Consider the following 20,183-nt stretch of genomic DNA (forward strand, 5'->3'; position numbering starts at 1 on the left):
CCCTAGGTGAACCTTTATTGCCTATTACTAGTAAAGGCTCTGAAAGTGAAAGTCAGAAGGTACCGATGTAGTTCTATTGGAATTTCGTCTAATATCTGATAAATAGTGTCTAATATCTGACTATAATAATCTAATTTCTGACACTTATAATCTAATATTTGATAATTATAATTTAATATCTGACTATTATAATCTAATTTCTGACAATTAAAACCTAATATCTGACACTTATAATCTAATATCTGATATTTATAATTTAATATCTGAACATTATTTTTTAATTTTTGACACTTTTAATCTAATATCTGATATATATAACTTAATATCTGACCATTATTATCTAATTCCGGGCAATTAAACTTTCTTTTTTTTTTTCAGTTTGTATGACCGGACTCACATGAGTCCGTTCTACACAATACTTTCACGAAAGGTATAGCAGGATTCAATTATTAGGGGAGTTGTTTTATTGTTCCAATACCCATCATCAAACATTTCATTAAATTTTTTAAAAATGCAATACTTGTCTTCTAAGAGTCAAGTTTCACAACTTATGACCATGGCTTTAATGTTTAATCCATGATAATTCACAAAAGCCATGTCGATATCTTGTAATATTAATCCGTATGACATATTTTTTTTTTTTTTTTTTTATGAATCTGGCAAAGTGTATTTTTTTTTTTTTTTTTCAGTCTGATTTAATAATAGTTTTATTTTATATATTTTTTTTTGAAGGAACCATAGCTTTAATTTTTAATCCATGAAAGTTCACAATAACATTATAAATCATATCCAAAAATAGAGTGAGGAATAGCTCAAGTGGTTAGAGCTCCCTCCAGGTGGGATCCCGAACTCGATTCTCATCTCCATCCTTGTGGCTCTCTAAACACAAAAAAAAAAAAAAAAAAAAAAAAAAAAAAAACCAACCTTATTTCTGTTAGAGAGATCATAGTCTAAATTTGAAAAAACTCATACTTTCCTTATTTTTCTTAATAAAAAATAAATAAATAAATAAAAATAATAATTAAAAAAAAAACATTTGACAATTGACATCCATAATAGATTATTCGAAAAGCCAAGTGTAAAGTTAAAAACTTAAAATTCCACGTGATTATTTTACTTTACTTTCCCAAAAGTGGGATCATCACCCTCCTCGCCTCCTGAAGACATTCCCTTGGCTAAACGTGGCGTAAACTGATCAGCTAGGAAAAAAATTCAATACTACGAGTAATAAAATTCAAATATCCGTAAGATCATGGCAGGAAAAATGGATATCATGACAATTTTTTTCAATTAACCAAAGAATAAGAACATAAATCAAGATCAATGTGTTAGTATACAAGTCGAAACTGAAATGAGGGGAAGAGAAGAGCTGAAGCAATAGATGCCACTCAAAAAGAATCTGCAAATCACATTTACCCAGTACAAACTAGCATATTCAAGTATACCCGCAGCATCTTCCACTACATTGCCATTACTTCTTCATTCCTAGTCACCCAGATACCGCCTTATCCGAACATTTAAAGTGCAAACTCGACCGCTTCTCTCCACGCAATGCTTCATCCTCCGGTACCCACGGATCCACCAAACAATCATTGAAGATGAGAGTGACCCAGAAGTACAAAGAGCCACTCAGGAAACCACTTTGGCTGTGTGGGCGTATACTCCTGCATGCCTCATGTTAAAACCCAGAAGCTGTCATAAAGCTGAAGGACGTATTTTCCGGTACTGACCTCTGTTAGTGTATTTATGTCAAATAGAATTACGTGTCAGAATGTCACTCGACTATCTTGTGAAAAAGTTCCATGTATTTGGTCCAAAATGAAGCATGAATTGCTCATACCCACTGGCCACATTAGTGTTGAGGGTTCAACACAAAGTACTTGAGGTGAGCTGAAGAATCTGTGTAACTCATCATACTCTAAAATCTGCCTAATGCTGAAAGATGGCCAAAAAGGATTTCATTCCATGCATCAGGAATCCCAGGCAAACACCAATGCAAGCAATCTTGTCCAGATGCCTGCCTGGGTTTGATAGTATACCTAGATATATGACCTTCGTCTCTAAGCTCGGAAAGAGCTGTAATGTCTAAATATTTCACATTTGTCCCCTTCACTGCCGAAGCAGCTATTGGATCACCACTCTCCTCTTTTAGAACCTCTTTACCCTTAGAAAGTGGATTAATATTATCACAAGTCCCACCCGAATTCCAATCTCCATTGAAGAAATGTCGTGGGGACAGAGAACGATAAAAAACCCTCAATTTTGGATGCTGTGGGAGCTGACAGTCCACCCACTTGACTATACTGTGGACTGTGAAATTTTTCGCCTCTGCCACATTCTTGTTCGGGTTGGGTACACCTCCCACATGCATGACCCAGTGATTTCCATCAAACTTGCCCTTATTCCAGTGGTGTCCAGTATTAAGAACTATAACATCGAATTTATCAAGGTAGCGGCTAAGAAAAGATGGAGGGCGATCAAGGTGCATGGCAACTTCAGAATTTTTGTCAGATGGGTTTACAGGCTGCAAGTCACAAAGACATGCTGACCAGTAAAAAAGGATAGTTGTATTCGTGCGTGTGAAATGATGAGCCCATCCATCAGGTCGTATGGCACCCCGGGCTTTCACTAGACCATATTCCTTACCCACGTCAATGACATCATGCCTTAACCTACCACCTGATACCATGCACATTAAAGACTGATATTGCTGTCGGCCAAGCGAATCCCCAATAAAAGCCAAGGTTTTATTCCGCATCCTGGAGCACCAAATGAAACAGGTTCAACATAAGATGGTAAAACCATAGTATTTTAAAGTAATACCAATAGGGCACTTAGTCCACAGTCAAAGGAACAAACCATGAGAAAGAACGAACAAGGAACGCACTGACATGACTTTAAAATATGGACATGGATAATTATAGAAAAATTCCTGGGATTGGAATGATGCTATTGAGGGTATTCAGGAAAGGGAAATGGAATCAACAAGGACGATTACCATAGTTGATGCTTGGTAGGTCAATATGATCATTCCCATTCCCCACTTAATTACCCCAAAGTCATCTACTCTCATTCCCCCTGCCCCATGGTATTTGAATTCCCTTTCCCTAAGTCACCAACACCTAATGCCCCACCAGGCACCAGCCACCTTCCTCACCACCACAACACCCCAACCCAACACCCCAACCCATGCCTGAAACCACCTTCACCTATCCCAAAACCACCAAATCCGCTCAAAACCGCCCCGCCCTGCCGAAAATGCCCTACCAATGCCTAAACCACCATTTCTCACCCGAAACAACCATCATGTAGCCCAAAACTACCCCCACCCACCCAAAAATAGCCTCACCACCTTGAAATCCAACCCTCACCTACTCAACAACCACCATTGACCACCCAAAAGCACAACCCTAAATATTTAAGGGAAAGACCAAGAGAAAAAAAGACCTCATTTTACCATCAACTTTACAGCTTTAGATGATCTTCGACCATGAAAGCTTTCAGACCGGGAGCTTCTACATTCGAATTTGACCTTTAATACCTTAAAAATTACCATCAATGGTGGTTAATATATAAGAGGAGAGAATGTGATGACAAAGACATGGAAGAGGGTGCTGGTGGTGGAGGTGTAGCAAGAAACATCAAGGCGGGTGAACTGATGATGGAGGAAGTGGTGGATCATGGATGAGAAGAGAAAGAAGATAATTATGTCATACAAACAACATGTTATATCAAAGGGCGTTGCTTTCTTTTCCCACTCTATCCCTTTCTTGATTCCATTCCCTTTACCTTATGTCTACCAAACGCTCTCTAAATGTCTAAATGCTGGATTAAATTTTGCCATTTCTAAACTTCATTAAAACACGTTGTTGAGAAAGAATATCCATATCTTAATCTATTAAAAGCTTACGAAAAGACATTGAGGAGAAAAATCCAACTCCATAATTTACAAGTATAATCGCACATCATCAAAAAACTTCAGTTACCTATTTTTTCAAAAAGAGGACAATACAACAATAAATAATAAGTAATTTTAACGTTCAAAGGGCAAAGTCATTCTATGGCGATTGAAACTGCATTAAATACCATCTTTTACCCAAAATTTGTATTTACATACTAGTTGTTCAGAAAGTAGTAAAAGTAGCACCAAAATAAATTGGTCTCAAAATGTTTCATACTAGAGAGAAGACACATGTGAATGGAAAAGGCTTCCAATTCATGACAAACAAAGAATCACATGATGACAAGATTGACAACCACAGACATTCCCATCACACCCTTCAATAGAAATAATAAAAGATATTTTTTAAAAATAATAAACAATAAAAACTCATACTATTTAACTTAGATTTTATTAAGGAGGGAGAATTGCATTACAGGAAAAATGTGAAGAGGATGATACCTTCTCAAAAACTTTTTTCCATTAAATTCTTCCATTTCACAATCTTTTGGTTGCCAGCGGAACTTTTCAAATGAAAAATCTGTTCGATCTGTCAGCCTACATGCCCACATCTCTGACAGCCATTGCAGACAACGACCTCCAGAATAGAAAGGGCGATTATCATCTGCAATCCAATTCCCTTTGGAAAAATCGCAGGCTGAAATTTGAACACAGAAACATCCAAGAAAATAATTGATTTGGATATACCACTGGAAGCAAATGATAATATCAAAGGATAAAAAAGCAAATTTCCTAATCATTTTCTTCCTGAAAGCTTTCTTTTATTTAATGTATAGTTCTCTTACAGTTGTTTGCAAGAGAGGGAAAATCAGAAAGCTGAAGGGCAACCCATCTGAACACTCCAGATTAGAACTCTTTTTCTAATTTAAAAACTAAATAATTAAAAAAAAATTATATAATATTACAAAAATGAAAAATTGAAACTTCTTCTTGCCCAAAAGAGTATAGCAACTAGCCTTGTGGGTCAAATCATAAACAAGTACAACAAGCAAATGAGCATCCCACGAAGTCAATTTCAAAATTGACAAGTTACTAGACTGTTGAAATTATAAGCATTATAGCTTTAAACTAGGTGACAGCCCAATAAGCTTTACATACCCATGGTATGAATGGATATCTCAAAAATCAAATACCAAATGCTATCTTTAGCAGTCTAAAGTCTAAACCGGATATACAACGCCAAGTAAGAATAAAATTTTGGATACCATTTTCCAATGTAAGTTAGATAAACTATTCAAGTCTGGTGAGAACTTGCACAATTAAAGAAGGGAATAAATGATATGACCGGAAGATTTGCATCATACTTTGGTTTTTAAATTGAGATGATACATTGCCTTTCTTCTTGCCGGTAACCACAGAGCTAGTATTCACAGAGTCCCTGAGTTTTTCTTTAAAATTTTCTCCATCCTCTGCACAAGTGTATACAATAAACAGATTAATTCCTTTGAAATATAAGCTATATAAAGAGAAACATCCAATGTGTCAGTCCAAAAACAAATACGAAGTATAAAACACCAACAAAAAGAGCTCACATACATCCAAAAGAAAAATATACTACCATCTTTTTTATTTGTTCTAATTACTTCCTTTTTTTTTCCTTCTACTCGCTGTAATTCATTCTGTGTTGGCATAACCCCTTTACCATCTTACCCCTCTCAGCCCACAACATTTAAACCTTTCCACACAACCTTTCTTTCTTTATTCACCTTTGCCTTACACTCACTGATCTTTTTACACTCTCTATATTAATTTGCAGTCTTCATCCTTTAATATGGAAGGTGCACATCGATGTAAAACATATAAGCTAAAAGTAGAAAAATAGTCAATTTTAAGCTTCACTAACAAAACCAAAAGCAGATGTATTCTAACCACATTAATTTCTCAACAGAAATCCTAAACAAAGTGTTCTACCAACTATAAATATGTGACATCTAAGCAACTCCTTGATTGTATTACCTCTTCTGCTTCTTTTGTCATATCCTTCATGCTTATCTGATGTCTCATTTTTAACAGGATAGGGAAAATTATCGGCATCCTTCTTCTTTGGCTCTGAAGAATTGTTTTTCATAGGGGAACCAATGAATATATCTGTGCAACGAGGGCCAAAAAGAAATAATAAGTCAACCAAAGACAATAACAAGAAGATGAATCCGTCTGAATCAAGCAATAGGTCTAAACTAAGGAGGTAGAAATGTATTGTAACATAAATATAAATAAGATTAGCAGACAGGAGTTTCCAGAAGTTACAAAAAGAAACAAAACAGAAAATGGATGGGTGTAAAGAAGTAACACGAAGTGTTAATCCATATAAAAATTAGTAAGTGGACATATTTTAAACCTAATACTGAGAGTTGTAGCAGAGAATTATAAATATCATTCTGAGAAGTACATAAAATATTGCAATATGACTTATAAAATAAAGGAAAACATAAGCAATCATGCAGGAAAAAAAAAATAAGAAAACAAAGTATTAACAATAACATATAAATGATATGCGAATGGTGCAGGAAGGAAAAATGCCAATAACCAAGCTAATGTTTAAGCTTAAAAAAAAAAAAAAAAAAAAAAAAAAAAAGAGGAAAGAAAAAAAAAATAAGCACTCATGACTCATTCCACAAAGTTCCATTAATCACTAACATATATTTGTATCAATCTCGCCTGTGTAAAACTTCAATCAAATAATATGTAAAATATGGCCTTATAGGACATCTAATGTTAGAAAAGTTCACAACCTTTTTGGGAAGCAAGGAGTATATGGAACCTTCCTCATAAGAAGGGTATCACAGTAAACTAATTTTTCATAGTCCTTCCAATTATTACAAATGTAACAACCTCTTCTAATCCCATTTTTAGTTGATTTAAATTTAGCAAATCACTTGTTTTATTCCATATTCTCTGCAGTTAACTTTATTGTTCAATTATAAATGACTATAAAATATCACGTTTGGCTCATTAACAGTAGTGCAGTTTTGTCGCCTAAACAATCAATCACATACGCCATACAGATCCACCAATCCCAGTGGAGTTACCCCTGTTTTAAAAGGAAGACTGTTGGAAGACGGCTTACGAACAAGAGAGAGAAAAGGACGAGGCAATCTGCTGATTCAGCTCCATGCTGCTGCTGCATGTTGCTGCATTAGTGCAACATACAAGCCGACAGCTGATGCCTCGTCTGGGCAGTCACAGTTAATATGTTACATATGACAAATAAACATATTTTGTGGGGGAAAAGAAGAGCTCCTACACAAGAAGCACCCAATAGCTAAAGCAATCTGTATACTGAATACATATTTGTAATTTGTTTCACCCTCTCATTGAAGCATTTGAATAGCAGCTTTAAATGGCTCGCATACCCTGAGATAACTAAGCAAATAGCCACATACTAACCAAATAAGGTGTTCATACAGTAAGACAATTAGGTTCCAGATTTTATAGGCCTACAGATATAGCCTTACAATTTCTCCTTTTTCTTATATTATGCAACTACATGTTAACATCAGCATGACATGCTGATGAGATATGTAATATCAATGTTTGCTGACTTTTAACAAAATACAGAGTAATTTTGTAATTTCATGCTGTTTTGGACCTACATGCCATGAAAGTTGAGCTTTATCATTCTTATCCCATGAAACTAACAAACTACTGCACATGAAGTCGCCTAATAATATTGCTATATGAGAATTATAAAAGAAACCCAAATACTTAGCATAAAAATAGCGATAAACAAATGAAGTTAAGTAATTTAAAAATGCATTTAGAGAATCTTAACAGTCCACTCAAGCAGTCAAAGATAGCTTGCATTCCACAACTTTCATAGTGATACAAACAGAGTGAGTACATAAAAATTAAAGAATGTATCAAAAAGAAATGCCAGTTAAGATAAAAGAATGTGTCAAAAAGAAATGCCAGTTAAGAGAAAAGTAGCAGAAGCAAACCTGGAGAGAGTTTAAGGTTTTGGCTCTTGGGAAGTAATGAAACAAGGAAAGGAGTTTTGTCCCATCCCCATAAAAGAAACGTTGTGCAAACTACAGTAATGAGGATGAGAGAGAGTTTTGTAGCCCTCAGCCTCAAAATACTCCCCTTCATCCTCTCGTCACTTAACCTTTTTGCCAAGATCAAAATCGACCCATCAACTAGCTAGGATCACCCAGATGAATACTGAAACAACAAATGTATCCCCAATCATTATTATTGTTATCATACCAAATGACACCATTACTATTCTACCTGACCATATTCAATTGGAATAGAAATTTGAATATGCACAACACATCTAACTGACTAAATCCTACAAAATTAAAATCCCAATCCATCAGTTAGGAAATGTTCGTTATCATTGTATTGATGATGTTATCATTGTGAGTTTTCAGTAGTTATCTTGAAAACAAATCCACAGTTTCTAGTTTCGGTCGCCAGTATTCAAGATTAACATGGTCGGTATGATTAGTACGAGTAATTTTAACTTCATAATACACCTTACATCATAACCTAAGCAAGTAACTTCTAAAATCTCAAAACTGAAAACTTGCAGAAATACCAAACAAACCCTAAACATCGAATTCTTGTTACGACATTTTACTAATCCAGTAATTCAAGTAATGTATGCTTGCCTGAATTGCATCCTATAGCATAGAATACTTCCAAGTGTACAACAACAAATTATGAACACCATTTTATAAAGATAAACTCAACATTTGCATAGTAAACACCAAATTAATCTTTCTTTCAAATTTTTCTAACTTAACAACTTGATTAGTGAACTAATCAATAATCACCTAAACTTCCATGATTCAAAAAACGAAAAAAACAAGGGTTTATCAAAAAAAAAAAAAAAAAAAAAAAAAAAAAAAAAAAAAAAAAAAGCACAAATCACCAGAAGATTAACAAGAAGTTGAAAAAATAATGCTAATCAAAGAAAATTAAAACTAATGGAGTAAATCAATTTGGGAATTTGGATCTACAAAATTTTAAAAAAAATAAAAAAAAAAAAATCAATTACAATCGTTAGAATTAGCAGATAGTACAACTACATTCATCATCTAGATATAATCGGTAAAATCAAAGTAAAAGCAATCAAATTATCTAAGATTAAGAAAGTGAAATACCTAAATGCGAGGAATTCTGGGAGATCGAAGTTTGGAGAAGTAAGGAGCAAAGAGAATTGAAGGAGGAGAGAGAAAATGCGGGATGTCAGAAATTGAAAGTTTCGTTTTAGTTTCGACCAAAGAAAGTGAGGTAAGCAACAGAAAGATTCAAATTAAGATCATTTTTATTGTTCTTTATCTTTGTCATATCTAATTAATTATTCCAATTTTCATATACTTTGTAGTTGGTAATCTTGGTGTATTAGGTAGTTAGGTCTAAGGTACAGTACAATTTTGGATTTTGTGATTGTATAATAATCGGAAGTTTGGAACCACTTTGTACTAATTTTTTATTTAAACGAAGATAACCTAAGAGGAATTTTTATTAATGGTGTTAGAAAATTTCAGATTGCTATACGCTTAGACTCGAATCATGTGAGAAAAAGAATAGCCAGTTTTCTTCATGATTAGCCATAGCTAAGTGGTCAAATTACATTCACTAAAACAATATGAAAAACAAAGATTCATTTATCTAGTCTTAATCTCAAAAAAAAATCATTTATATAGTCTTCAAAACAACTGTTCATGGTATTTTGAACTACCAAGGGTTAATAGATTGTCGTTTGTTACTAACAAGTTAGCTTAGGTAATATAAGTGTTTCGGGTAAAACAATGGGACTTTCGGCAAGGTCCTTCTGAGGTGGCTGAAGACTGGGCTTGATCCAAGTGATGTTGGGCCGAAGATTACACGTAAACTAGCCTCGGGGGGTGTGCCGAGGAAGGCCCCTCCGATGTCGAAGTCAGTACAATGTGTAGAGAGAAATAGCTATGCAAGAGTATTAATTGCTTGAGGCTACATGTGAATGAATGATAAATAGAGCTATTGATGGCTTTTATACATTTGCATAATTGGAGGAATGTCCACTTGGCTTTGACCTTAACTTGACTTGGCATGGATTGGAGAGTTGAACTTTTAACCTTGGGCTTGAAATTGAATCATTTATGGACTAGGCCCAATTAGATAAATTGGACCAAACAACAAGTATTAAAAGTTCTTATCGATTCCTTGAACTATCCTAGTGAATCATGAGCCCTTTCCTTAAATAATGTTAGGGGAAAAAAATGCAATTCTTAATTTGCGGTCTCTTTTATGCACAGAGTATTTCCCACTATACCGTCCATGTCACCTGTTTATTGTTTTTTTTTTTTTATACAGTTTGGAAACGCCACTTAAAGCAACGAGTTTCTTAAGTAAACCGGTTTATTAAGGACTAAACCACCACTTGAAGTAGCGGTTTTCAAGTAAATCGATAAAAAAAAAAAAATCGATTTTTCCCTACTGGCTTACGTGGACGGTATTGTGAGAATCTAAGAAAATGAGACTAAATATGTGGATTGTATATCATGCTGGCATTATTTTATTTAAGTGCTTGTGAATCATGTGATAAGTTTTTAGATCCTTAAAATCAAGTGATAAGTTTTCCCTTTGCTTTGTTTTTTTGTTTGCCTTGTTGAGGAAGTATTTGCCACTACCTGAGTACCTGGTATGGCCAATGGGCGCCCATACCAGAATAAAAAAAAATATTTTTTATTATTTTTAAAGGAAAATCATATGCTTTCTCCGTTTTTTTATAATTGCAACATTTTTCTAAAATAGAAATGTTATAATAATTGTAACACGTCATAAAAGGAAGGTTTTTATGATGAAAATTGTACTAATACCTTTAATCAAAGCACATGGTCCACTTGATTTTACACTCCTAACAATCTTTTAACCCCATTTAAGTGTATTATAACATGTGAGGTCCACTTTTTTTAAATAGCGTAATAAAGTGTGTGTTACAACTATAAAAAAAAAAGGAGGAAGTATTGTTTAGTAAATAGGAATAGGGTAGGGTAAAAAAATTAGAAGCCATTTTTAGGACCTATCCCTAATCCCGCAAAATAGTTGTAGATGGAGGCGATTTCTGGCGGCGGCGGAGCTTGAGGCGAGCAATCTATACCAAATTTCAGGCAAAAAAATACCAATTTTTGCACCTCGGAGGAGGTTTCGGTAGTGACAAAGTTACCGTGTTTAGCTGTTTGAAATAATGGTGGTTAATTGAAGGGCAAAGGATTTTTAAGGTCTTTAAACATCTTGTTACTTTGGTCACGAGAGACGATGAATTCACCACCACAGTGCAATTTATGACTTCATCCATGAAAAAAAGGCGAGTTCTTTGTTTGGTATTGTCGAAGTTCGAAACAATTTGGATATGAAAGAGTTGAAGATGACGACATTTATTGTTTGTCAGTGCTCAATTATTACCAACGTATATAATGTTTTTTTTTTTGTATAATGTTCATTTTAATTTCTATACCGTTAGTCCGTTATTGTTGAATTGTTTTGTGAGTTTTCATTGTTTCTGGATATATGATATGTTGTGGGTTTGATTATATTGTTGTTATTGATATTGCGGTGGTGGTAAGAACGATGTAGTAACCCAAGGACATTGTACTTGATGAAGACGATGGTGATGGTGATTTTCTCTCTCCTCTCTCCCAAAGGTTTTCCAATTGGTTTTTTGGTGAAAATTTCGGTCGAAATACAAACAAGCCTTTGAGAACTACGAATTACAAAGGGAAAGAGGAGAGAATTCAAAAAATGGGGGGGGGGGATTGGGTTTCTGGCGAGAATTCCGGTGGAGATATAGGGGAGAGAGGCTAGGGAGATAGAGTATTTTTTTACAGCTTGATAACAAAATGATCTAATTAAGTATATGCATGAAAATACATTATTGCACTTAGGTATGGACCATAGGAGCCCAAACCTGGTAGTGGTCCATCACTCCTTGCCTTATTCAAGTACAGTCACATTATTAATTTTTTAGTTTGAACAAATTTACAAGAATTAAAATTGGTGGCACACAGTTTATTTAGAGTGAAAGTATAATTAATCTTTATGACACAAATAATATGAGACAAACTTTGAAAAAACAAACTAAAAAGAAATTTGGAAAAGTATTAAAGGACGAATGGAGTATTAAACTTACGAAGTAGGTTAGGATGCTTAATCTAGGCATAGTGATAATAAATAGGGGAATTTGGTGATTTTGCTCAAAGAGACTTTGAAAGTATAGTGCATTAAGAATATAAAATGACAATAATGAGAAATATTCTATCTATGTGCACCACTTACCTACTAAATTGATTGGGTTTTAAAGTACATCACATAATTTTTTGAAAATCTTGTATTTATTTCTTATTGTACTCGTATCTCTCCTGTTACATGCATCTCTATCCCAAAACTAAATGTCGATCAAACTAGTGCACTTTTAAAATTGTTTAACTACTCTATAATTCAGATTTAAGCTGGGTTAAACTCCAACTGGGGGAAAGCACTTCTAACATAGCACATTCTAAAGTCTTGAACTTGAGATTGTAAGTAGTAGTTAAAATAAAACAACTCCCTTACCATTTGAAATAAACTCGAAATCTCCTTCTTGATTATTGTAAGTCAATTGTATATTTGTTAATTTGTATGAACGGCTGGGCGCACAAAAACAATACTATGGAGTATTTATTTGGGGTCAGATGCTAAAGACTTTAAAATGCTTAGCCTAGGAGGTGGACAAAATTAGCACATCACTAACACTTGAGGCGACGAATATATAGAACTAGTATGTAGACCGGGCGTTGCACCGGTTGCTACTTTTAATTAGACCTTGTGATTATTATATACATTTATTTTCATATTTATAACATAGTTTGTGATTAGCTTAAATGATTAAGTAATCATCTTTCTTTTTTTTTTTTTTTTGAGAAAGAAGTAATCATCTTTCTTATAAAAGCTTGAGTGTTCGAATTCCCTTATCATAGGTGACGTGTCGTGGTCTACGTGGCACAGAGACGTTTTTAGTAACGCCTTTTACGGAATTATAGATTATTGTCTGCTTTTTCGGCAAAGTTTAATACAGTATAAAGCAACTCAAAACCCCTTGCTATAGGAAAACACTTCAATTTTCTGGGTTTTTACATTCTAAAATTCTACATCACAATAATTCCATTCAAAAATGGCGAATAACTCCAATCACAGCGAAATTCATGCTCTTCAATCAATCTGCTACAAACGTGGTTCACTTCAGCTTCTCGATCAGGTTCACTTTCTCTCTCCTGCAAATTCATATACTTTATCAATTTCTTCAAATTATTGCATCATTTAATTTGTAAAAATCATAAAATTATATGCTAATTATGCTGTAAATTTTGATTTTTTACAGAGGAAGCTTCCCTTGGAAACTGTCTACTTGGATATTAAAAATGCTTCTGATGGATGGTATTTCTATTAAATTTTTCTTTTTATTTGATTATAAAAATTATTTATTGATTTTGATTTTGATTTTGGAACTTTGTTACCATGTTTTTAAGATGCACAAATGGTAGAAATTAGCATGTAAAATGGGGTTGCATAAATTTATGTTTAACTATCTATTTACTGTATATGAGATTAGATATACTGTATCTGAAGATGAGCAACACCTTATGGCCTGCTTGTAGAGACATTACCCCCAACCCCGAATCGTAGACTTATCGAGTTTGAGCCTCATCGTGGTGTACTATATGTCTATCTGGTTGGTCGTGTGGTTGAATGTGAGAAATTTTAATTTCTATGAAAGGTTTGTGATTGCACTATATAGTGTTTATTCCACTTGAGAGCAAAAGATGTGAATCAATTATATACATAGCTTCAGCTGCTTGACTATTAACTTATTAAGTGATATAGCTCGAGTAAAGAAATCGCCAAAATTATAGTGGAGAACCTATCTCAAGCAGCATTGTGCAATAGATAGCTTCTTTTGTGGGGCTTAACACTAGGTGCCTAAAGGACCTGAATTTATTGGATGGAGTCAGTACTATTGCCAATCACCATTACTACTCGTTGTTTAGATGTCACTAAGCTTTAGGAAAAACTGATTGTCATTCTTTATTCAATCTTTAGAGAATATACTTGCCCTTCTTAAGCAATGTCTTCTTCTAATTCAGGTTTGCAATTAAAGAAATGGTGGTTCGTGGAGCACCAGCAATTGCAATCGCAGCTGCCCTCTCTCTGGCCGTGGAAGCTGCTAACTTAGAAACATTCCAAGGGACTGCTGATGCTGCTGCTTCATTTCTTGCACAGAAATTGGAATATCTAGTCTCTAGGTTTGATGCAAGTATCATTAACAAGTTGATCATATTAAACAAAATCATTGTTTGAATAAAAATTGTCTGTGTTTGACTTCACAAATTGGTGTGTATGCTGAGTTTGCGTTAATCGTTTATGTATGTATAGCCGTCCAACTGCTGTGAACCTTTCAGATGCTTCCACAAAACTTAAAGAAATCATTGTCAAAGCTGCTTCCACATGTTCAGAAGCAAATGCTGTGTTTCAGGTAGGATAGCCTTTTCCTCTTGTACTTTAGATTCGCTTATTATTTCTTGTATTCATTAGACTCTTCATAATGGTGTCCTAGGCTTACATAGAAGCTGCTGAAATCATGCTTGAGGATGATGTTGCGTCAAACAAAGCAATTGGTTTTTATGGAGCTAGTTGCTTTGAAAGTCAGTTGAACGAAACTAAGAAAATATCCATCTTGACTCATTGCAACACTGGGAGGTATGTTGTTTCTCAGGCATCATGATCCCTGATGATATTTGTATCGAGCTATCTGAGCATGTTCCATCAGTTATTTATCCACACATGTTCCATCAGTTATTTATCCACACATGTTCTTGCAATTTCATTGCAAGATAGATGTTCTTTCCTAGAAGTTCTATTGGATGTCTTTTTTTTTTTTTTTTGTAAGATTTCTATGGCTTTTGCTAAACAGTCTTGCGACCGCTGGATATGGTACTGCATTGGGGGTAATTCGTGCCGTCCATGCCCAAGGAATCCTTGAGAAGGCCTATTGCACAGAGACTCGGCCGTTCAACCAAGTAAGTACATGTGATGCACCACACTCAAAATGTTGTTGACTATCAACTATCATACACATTACACAATCATAGGCCAAAAGAAAAAAATGTTAACCCTGGAACAATTGATGCTTTTGGTAACCTAGATCACCCTGATAATTTTGGACAGGAGATATCTTATGCTTCCGAACACCTTTTGGCTTTTGGAAATCATAAGTGTGTGATAATACCATAACAGTCTGCTCGTGTTTTGAGCTTGTTTGCATCATAATCTAATTTACATATAGAATTCATTTTGCTCTAGAAAGATGTGAGCATCCAGAAAATTATGTCAAGCCTAAGAACACAGTACTAAGTAGTGAGGAAAACACAGTACTAACTGCATTCCCCTGGGCATGCTGATATGTTGTTTGATATATTAGAAAAAGAGCACGTGTATCCTACCATCTGTGCCCTTCAAAATTTTGTTTTCTTAATCTTTATAATGTTGGGTATATGGAGCATGGACAGCCACCCTTCTTCTGCAAGCTAGGCTGTAGGGAGCTATGAAGGTTATGGCCTTGGTTAAAAAACTTAAAACTTTATGCTCTATCTTATATGCGCAGAGCTTCATAAGCAGTGTAAATGTGGTTTCTTCAGTATGCATATCTAGGCATGCAATCACAGATTTCTAGACCAGGTTGGGAAATTCTATCATGAGCATATGGCAAAGGAAAATGGTAGTGATTCACAATCCAAACCTTATTTTGAGATATTTGCTGTAGAGGGAGTGTCAGTGGGTGAGTGGGTCTAAGTGGATAAGTAAAATCATTGAACTAAATTTCGGATTAATTGTTTGTTTGAAACATGGGCAAAAGTTTAGTTATTAAGCATATTATGTGAAATAACAATTGTAACATTCTGAGTCTATCAGAATAGTATAGCAAAGTCAGAGAAGAGCCAAAAATAAGTAGTTCGATTTACATTATATCATTTCACAATTGTTCTGCTCTTGTGTTTATTGTTTATTGTTTTTTTTTTTTTTCTCTCCCGCTGTATGGTCATGCCCTTTTACTCTGAGGCTTTGCAATACTCATGCTTCATACTTTCTCTTATAGGGATCTAGGTTAACTGCTTTTGAGCTGGTACATGACAATATCCCAGCTACGCTCATAGCAGATTCTGCAGCAGCAGCCTTGATGAAGGCTGGACGTGTTCAAGGAGTCATTGTAGGAGCAGATCGTGTGGCTGCAAATGGTATTCAGGAATCAGGATTGTTGAAATTTACTTGTGAGTTGTGGCATGGAGAGTGGGGATAAAGTGTCATTTATTGATTTTATATGCTATTTGCAGGTGATACTGCTAATAAAATTGGAACTTACAGCCTTGCTGTGTGTGCAAAGCATCATGGTATTCCATTTTATGTTGCTGCACCTCTTACCTCAGTAGATTTGTCCTTGCCTTCTGGAGAATACATTATCATTGAGGAAAGATCCCCAAAGGAATTATTGAATTCTCGTGGAGGACTTGGAGAGCAAGTTGCTGCATCTGGAATCTCTGTTTGGAATCCGGCCTTTGATGTTACTCCAGCAAATTTAATATCTGGTATCATCACAGAAAAGGTTGATGCTTAACCCCTACACTTTAGGCATGGTGGTTTGGATGTTTGGTGATGTTGCTTATATTAATGTAGTTTTGTATTATTTCATCAGGGTGTAATTACAAAAGGCAAGGATGAGGAGTTTGACATCAAAGGTTTTGTGCAAAAATTGGTAGCCCAGTGACTTTTTGGAGGCCAGAGCCAGCTGCTAGTTAGAAGGAGCTGTGAGAAACCGATATATTGAATAGGTTTGTAACCCTGATATTTTTTCTCAATAATGAATGGTTGCAAGGTTGGGGAAGGAGGGGGGGGGGTGTTCAGGCCTGTTTATCTTTTTTTCAATTGAACTTCATATGGAGTAATATCCATTTTCCCAAATTGGAAATAATTGCATCATGTTTGCATCATCATATGAATTTATTCTAGTGATTGTACAGCAGTTTTAAACAGTTTAACTAGTTCATAGTATTTATATACATTGTGATGGAATATGCATTTTAAATATATGTCAATGATGTCTAAATTTTTGAATCTATGTATATGTGCTGCATTATATTTTGATTATCTAGCAAGCTAAATTAAAAATTACGCTCACTGAACTCAAAGCCAGTCTGTGAGAAGATTTTGTTGATTACTATTGATGTCTCCTAATTTGGCTGTTCACTCTTAGTGTAAGAGGGTAGGGTTGATTAACCTCTGCTCTTTTTCTGAAGATTGTTTATTTCTGTTAGAATTTGGCCTTTGGAAATCACATCCAGCAGCGAACTACTTGCAACCTCTCGCATCGTTTTAGGGTTGCATTTTATTGCTGTGTTAATATCTTGAACACCCTGAAATGGGTTCAGATAAGTAGACAAAAATTCTCATAAACAGAAAAATATGAGTAAATGTTATAAACTGTAAATTTCTAGGAAAATTAATGTGTTAACTTTGAAGTGGATGATTATTAGAAGTGCTGCATAATTTGATTTTGATTTAAAAGAAAACTTAGCACGACAGTACTAGGGTCATTATTGATGAAAATTATGATATATGGAATCATGGATGTAATATAAAACTCTAATTCTCGCAAGAATAGAAAGTATCTTGTAGTTGGAACTTAGAGATGATCACAAGTTGCAAGAAGTGATGTTTTGGATTAACAACGAATTTAAGTAATGCTCAAATTAAATTTAATTAAAAAAAACTCTTTTATTAATTAATGAACCTCCATATATAATAAAACATTAAAACTCCTAAGTCAACTAGGATTCGACCAAGTCAAGACTTGATCAAATCTGAAAATTAACACTAAACCAACATGCAAGTCTCACGGCTAAAATAAAGTACTAAAGCCTATAATAAATTTAAATCCTAAGTTCCTTGAACAAGAAAAATCCTTTTTTGTGGTGTTGGTGGTGACTGAAGTTGTAGATTGTAGAATGACAGATGGACAGATGGTGGATTGGTGTTAGAAGTTGTTTCCCTTTCCCCTTCTTGTGTCTATACAAACATTTTCAGACCCTATTATTCTCTCTCCTTGTATCCTTTTCTTCATTCCTTTCTCTTTCCCTGTTGAAATAACCTCTGAAATATTTCATTTTTTTTCGTTGTTTAGTAGAATTGTACTAAAGATTGTGCCCAATGATAAAGGATGCTATCTTAATCAGAACTAACCTGCACTTCTATATGCTGATAAAGGCATACTAAGTCTTATAATCTACTATAATAACAAGTGAAATGAAAAAAGAAAAAAAAATGTCTATCCTAGACTAATAAATTAGGGTCTTCTTCTCCATCTTGATGTGGCTCCGGTGAGGATGGGATGATAGGCAAACCAATGGAGAGAAAGGCAGAGAGAGCGGCGTAAAGGCGGATGAAAAGATGGCTGAGAAAGCTGCGAGAAACAGAGGGCCAAAGAGAGAGGAGCAGGATCCATGGGTGGAGATACAAAAAAACAGGGGTTGGACATAAGACAGAGAAAACGAATGCAATAGTAATGAGTAAGGACCATCCATCTTGGAATCCAATTCGTAAGAGGGTGAGAAGGTGACCATTGTCATCTTCAGTAAAACAAATCTTCAAGGAAGTGGAGAGATAGGCAAGCATTGTAACAAAATTCTGAAGGAAAGCTTTGAGGAGAATTTGTGGGAAGGGATTGATGTGATCATAGAAAATGTATGCTAGATAAGGTCTCAAAAATTGGTTGACAAGAAGTAAAAGAACCCATCTTAGATCATAGTAGTATAAGGATTCCAAAGAATGTTCAAGCTGGGGTGCTTGGTTTTGCCTATTGTTGGTCCTGTTGCAGCAAAAAACCCGACAGATCAAGATCTTGAAGGAAGGCCAAATACAGAGGAGTATGATGGAAGGGTAAAAGTAGTGAAATATAGGAACTGGACAGATGAAAGAGAATACGAGGGTGGTAATGAGGGGGAAGTGTTGCCTTTGCCCATACTGCACTACCAATTCGATCCATAGAATAATGAGGTAGCAATTATCAAGCTTATATAAGTACGTCTTGAAGGATAATACAAGGAAAAGGATCAATGCTGCAGTAAGCAAGGTAAGTTTGAAGAGGCTTTGTAAGGAGGGATAAGAGGAAAAGAATAGGAAAACTTCTGGCCTAGACATATTGATGATAATTAAGAGGATCCATTTTAGTTCAAAGTAATTAACTTCTTGATTTTGACTGTTTTCTGGCATATTTTAGTGGTTTTTTTTAGAAGATTGATGATTTTTTTTTTTTTTTTAGAGAATGCGAGGCTGTTGAGTTTACGGTTTCCCTGCTATCCGCCTTTTATATGCAAGTGCTGAAACATGTTATTACCTATGACCTGCAGGCTGCAGCTGGTGTCATCCCTTTTCAAAAGTTTCCAAGTTGAAAACATTATCAATTGGCATTCGAAGAAATTCCTATGTGGATGCTATATGACGTAAGATTCCATTAAGTGCACATTTTTCAACCGAGCCCAACTTTATCTACATTACTTTATTTTTTTCAATTTGTAGTAGTTTAGTTTAAAGCTACAAATTTATTTTTTGATGAAAAAGCTACAAATTAGATGTTGTTGAATATTTATTCACTTCGACCGGCTATTTTCCTGGAAAATAATTTTCTCATCTTTTCCATTTTCCTTTGTTTGGTTTGTGAATGGTGGAAAACAATTTTTCTCAATGTTTAAAAATTGCATTATTAATGATGAAAAATAATTTTCTTTATAATACAAGTGTAGTCACATTTTCCTACTCTTTTATCTTCTTTTTATTTTCCTCTCATCCATCCTCACATTCTTACTCTTATATATATATGTTTTTTTTTTTTTACTTATCTTTAACTTTATTTGTATTGTATGCAACTAATAAACAAAGGAAAACTAAATTGCAATTGTACTTTTACTTGAAAAAATGTTTTCATGAAAACTTATTTTCATTGAAAATGTTTTACATCAAATTAAACCGTGTCTCAATGTGAGCTCTATCTTTCATTCTAAAATAAAAGCAACTTCCACTTTGAATTTTACATCGTATGTATATTTTTTTTAAAAAAAAATTTGATTACAGGGTCAACCGTTTTTTTTAGTTGACACGTTTTGACTTTAGCACTATTCACACACATCCCTTTGACCGTATTTTGTGATTT

At 34.6% G+C, this 20,183-nt stretch overlaps 2 protein-coding genes across 3 annotated transcripts; one reads left to right on the forward strand and one right to left on the reverse strand.

The window, feature by feature from the left end:
* Positions 1-651: 651 nt before the first annotated feature.
* Positions 652-9,218, reverse strand: LOC145611241 (protein trichome birefringence-like 14). The gene is made up of 6 exons (XM_081666551.1): positions 9,070-9,218; positions 7,900-8,122; positions 5,918-6,049; positions 5,266-5,370; positions 4,403-4,598; positions 652-2,759 (listed from the first exon to the last, which is right to left on the reverse strand). Exons 2-6 carry the CDS (start codon positions 8,048-8,050, stop codon positions 1,919-1,921), a joined length of 1,425 nt encoding a protein of 474 aa, XP_081522677.1. The 5' UTR covers positions 8,051-8,122; positions 9,070-9,218; the 3' UTR covers positions 652-1,918.
* A 3,789-nt stretch (positions 9,219-13,007) lies between these two features.
* Positions 13,008-19,618, forward strand: LOC145610165 (methylthioribose-1-phosphate isomerase-like). Of its 2 annotated transcripts, none has more exons than XM_081665437.1 (10): positions 13,008-13,184; positions 13,308-13,363; positions 14,071-14,229; positions 14,360-14,459; positions 14,541-14,683; positions 14,898-15,003; positions 16,080-16,218; positions 16,315-16,583; positions 16,674-16,809; positions 19,296-19,618. In XM_081665437.1, the coding sequence occupies exons 1-9, from the start codon at positions 13,101-13,103 to the stop codon at positions 16,743-16,745; spliced, it is 1,128 nt and encodes a 375-aa protein (XP_081521563.1). In that variant the 5' UTR covers positions 13,008-13,100; the 3' UTR covers positions 16,746-16,809; positions 19,296-19,618. The 2 variants fall into 2 exon arrangements, with proteins under 2 accessions (XP_081521563.1, XP_081521562.1); XM_081665436.1 differs by having other exon boundaries at positions 13,009-13,184; positions 19,384-19,618.
* Positions 19,619-20,183: the final 565 nt, after the last annotated feature.

This window comes from Chenopodium album, chromosome 24, assembly GCF_948465745.1.
Source record: "Chenopodium album chromosome 24, dcCheAlbu1.1, whole genome shotgun sequence".
NCBI classification, from domain to species: domain Eukaryota; kingdom Viridiplantae; phylum Streptophyta; class Magnoliopsida; order Caryophyllales; family Amaranthaceae; genus Chenopodium; species Chenopodium album.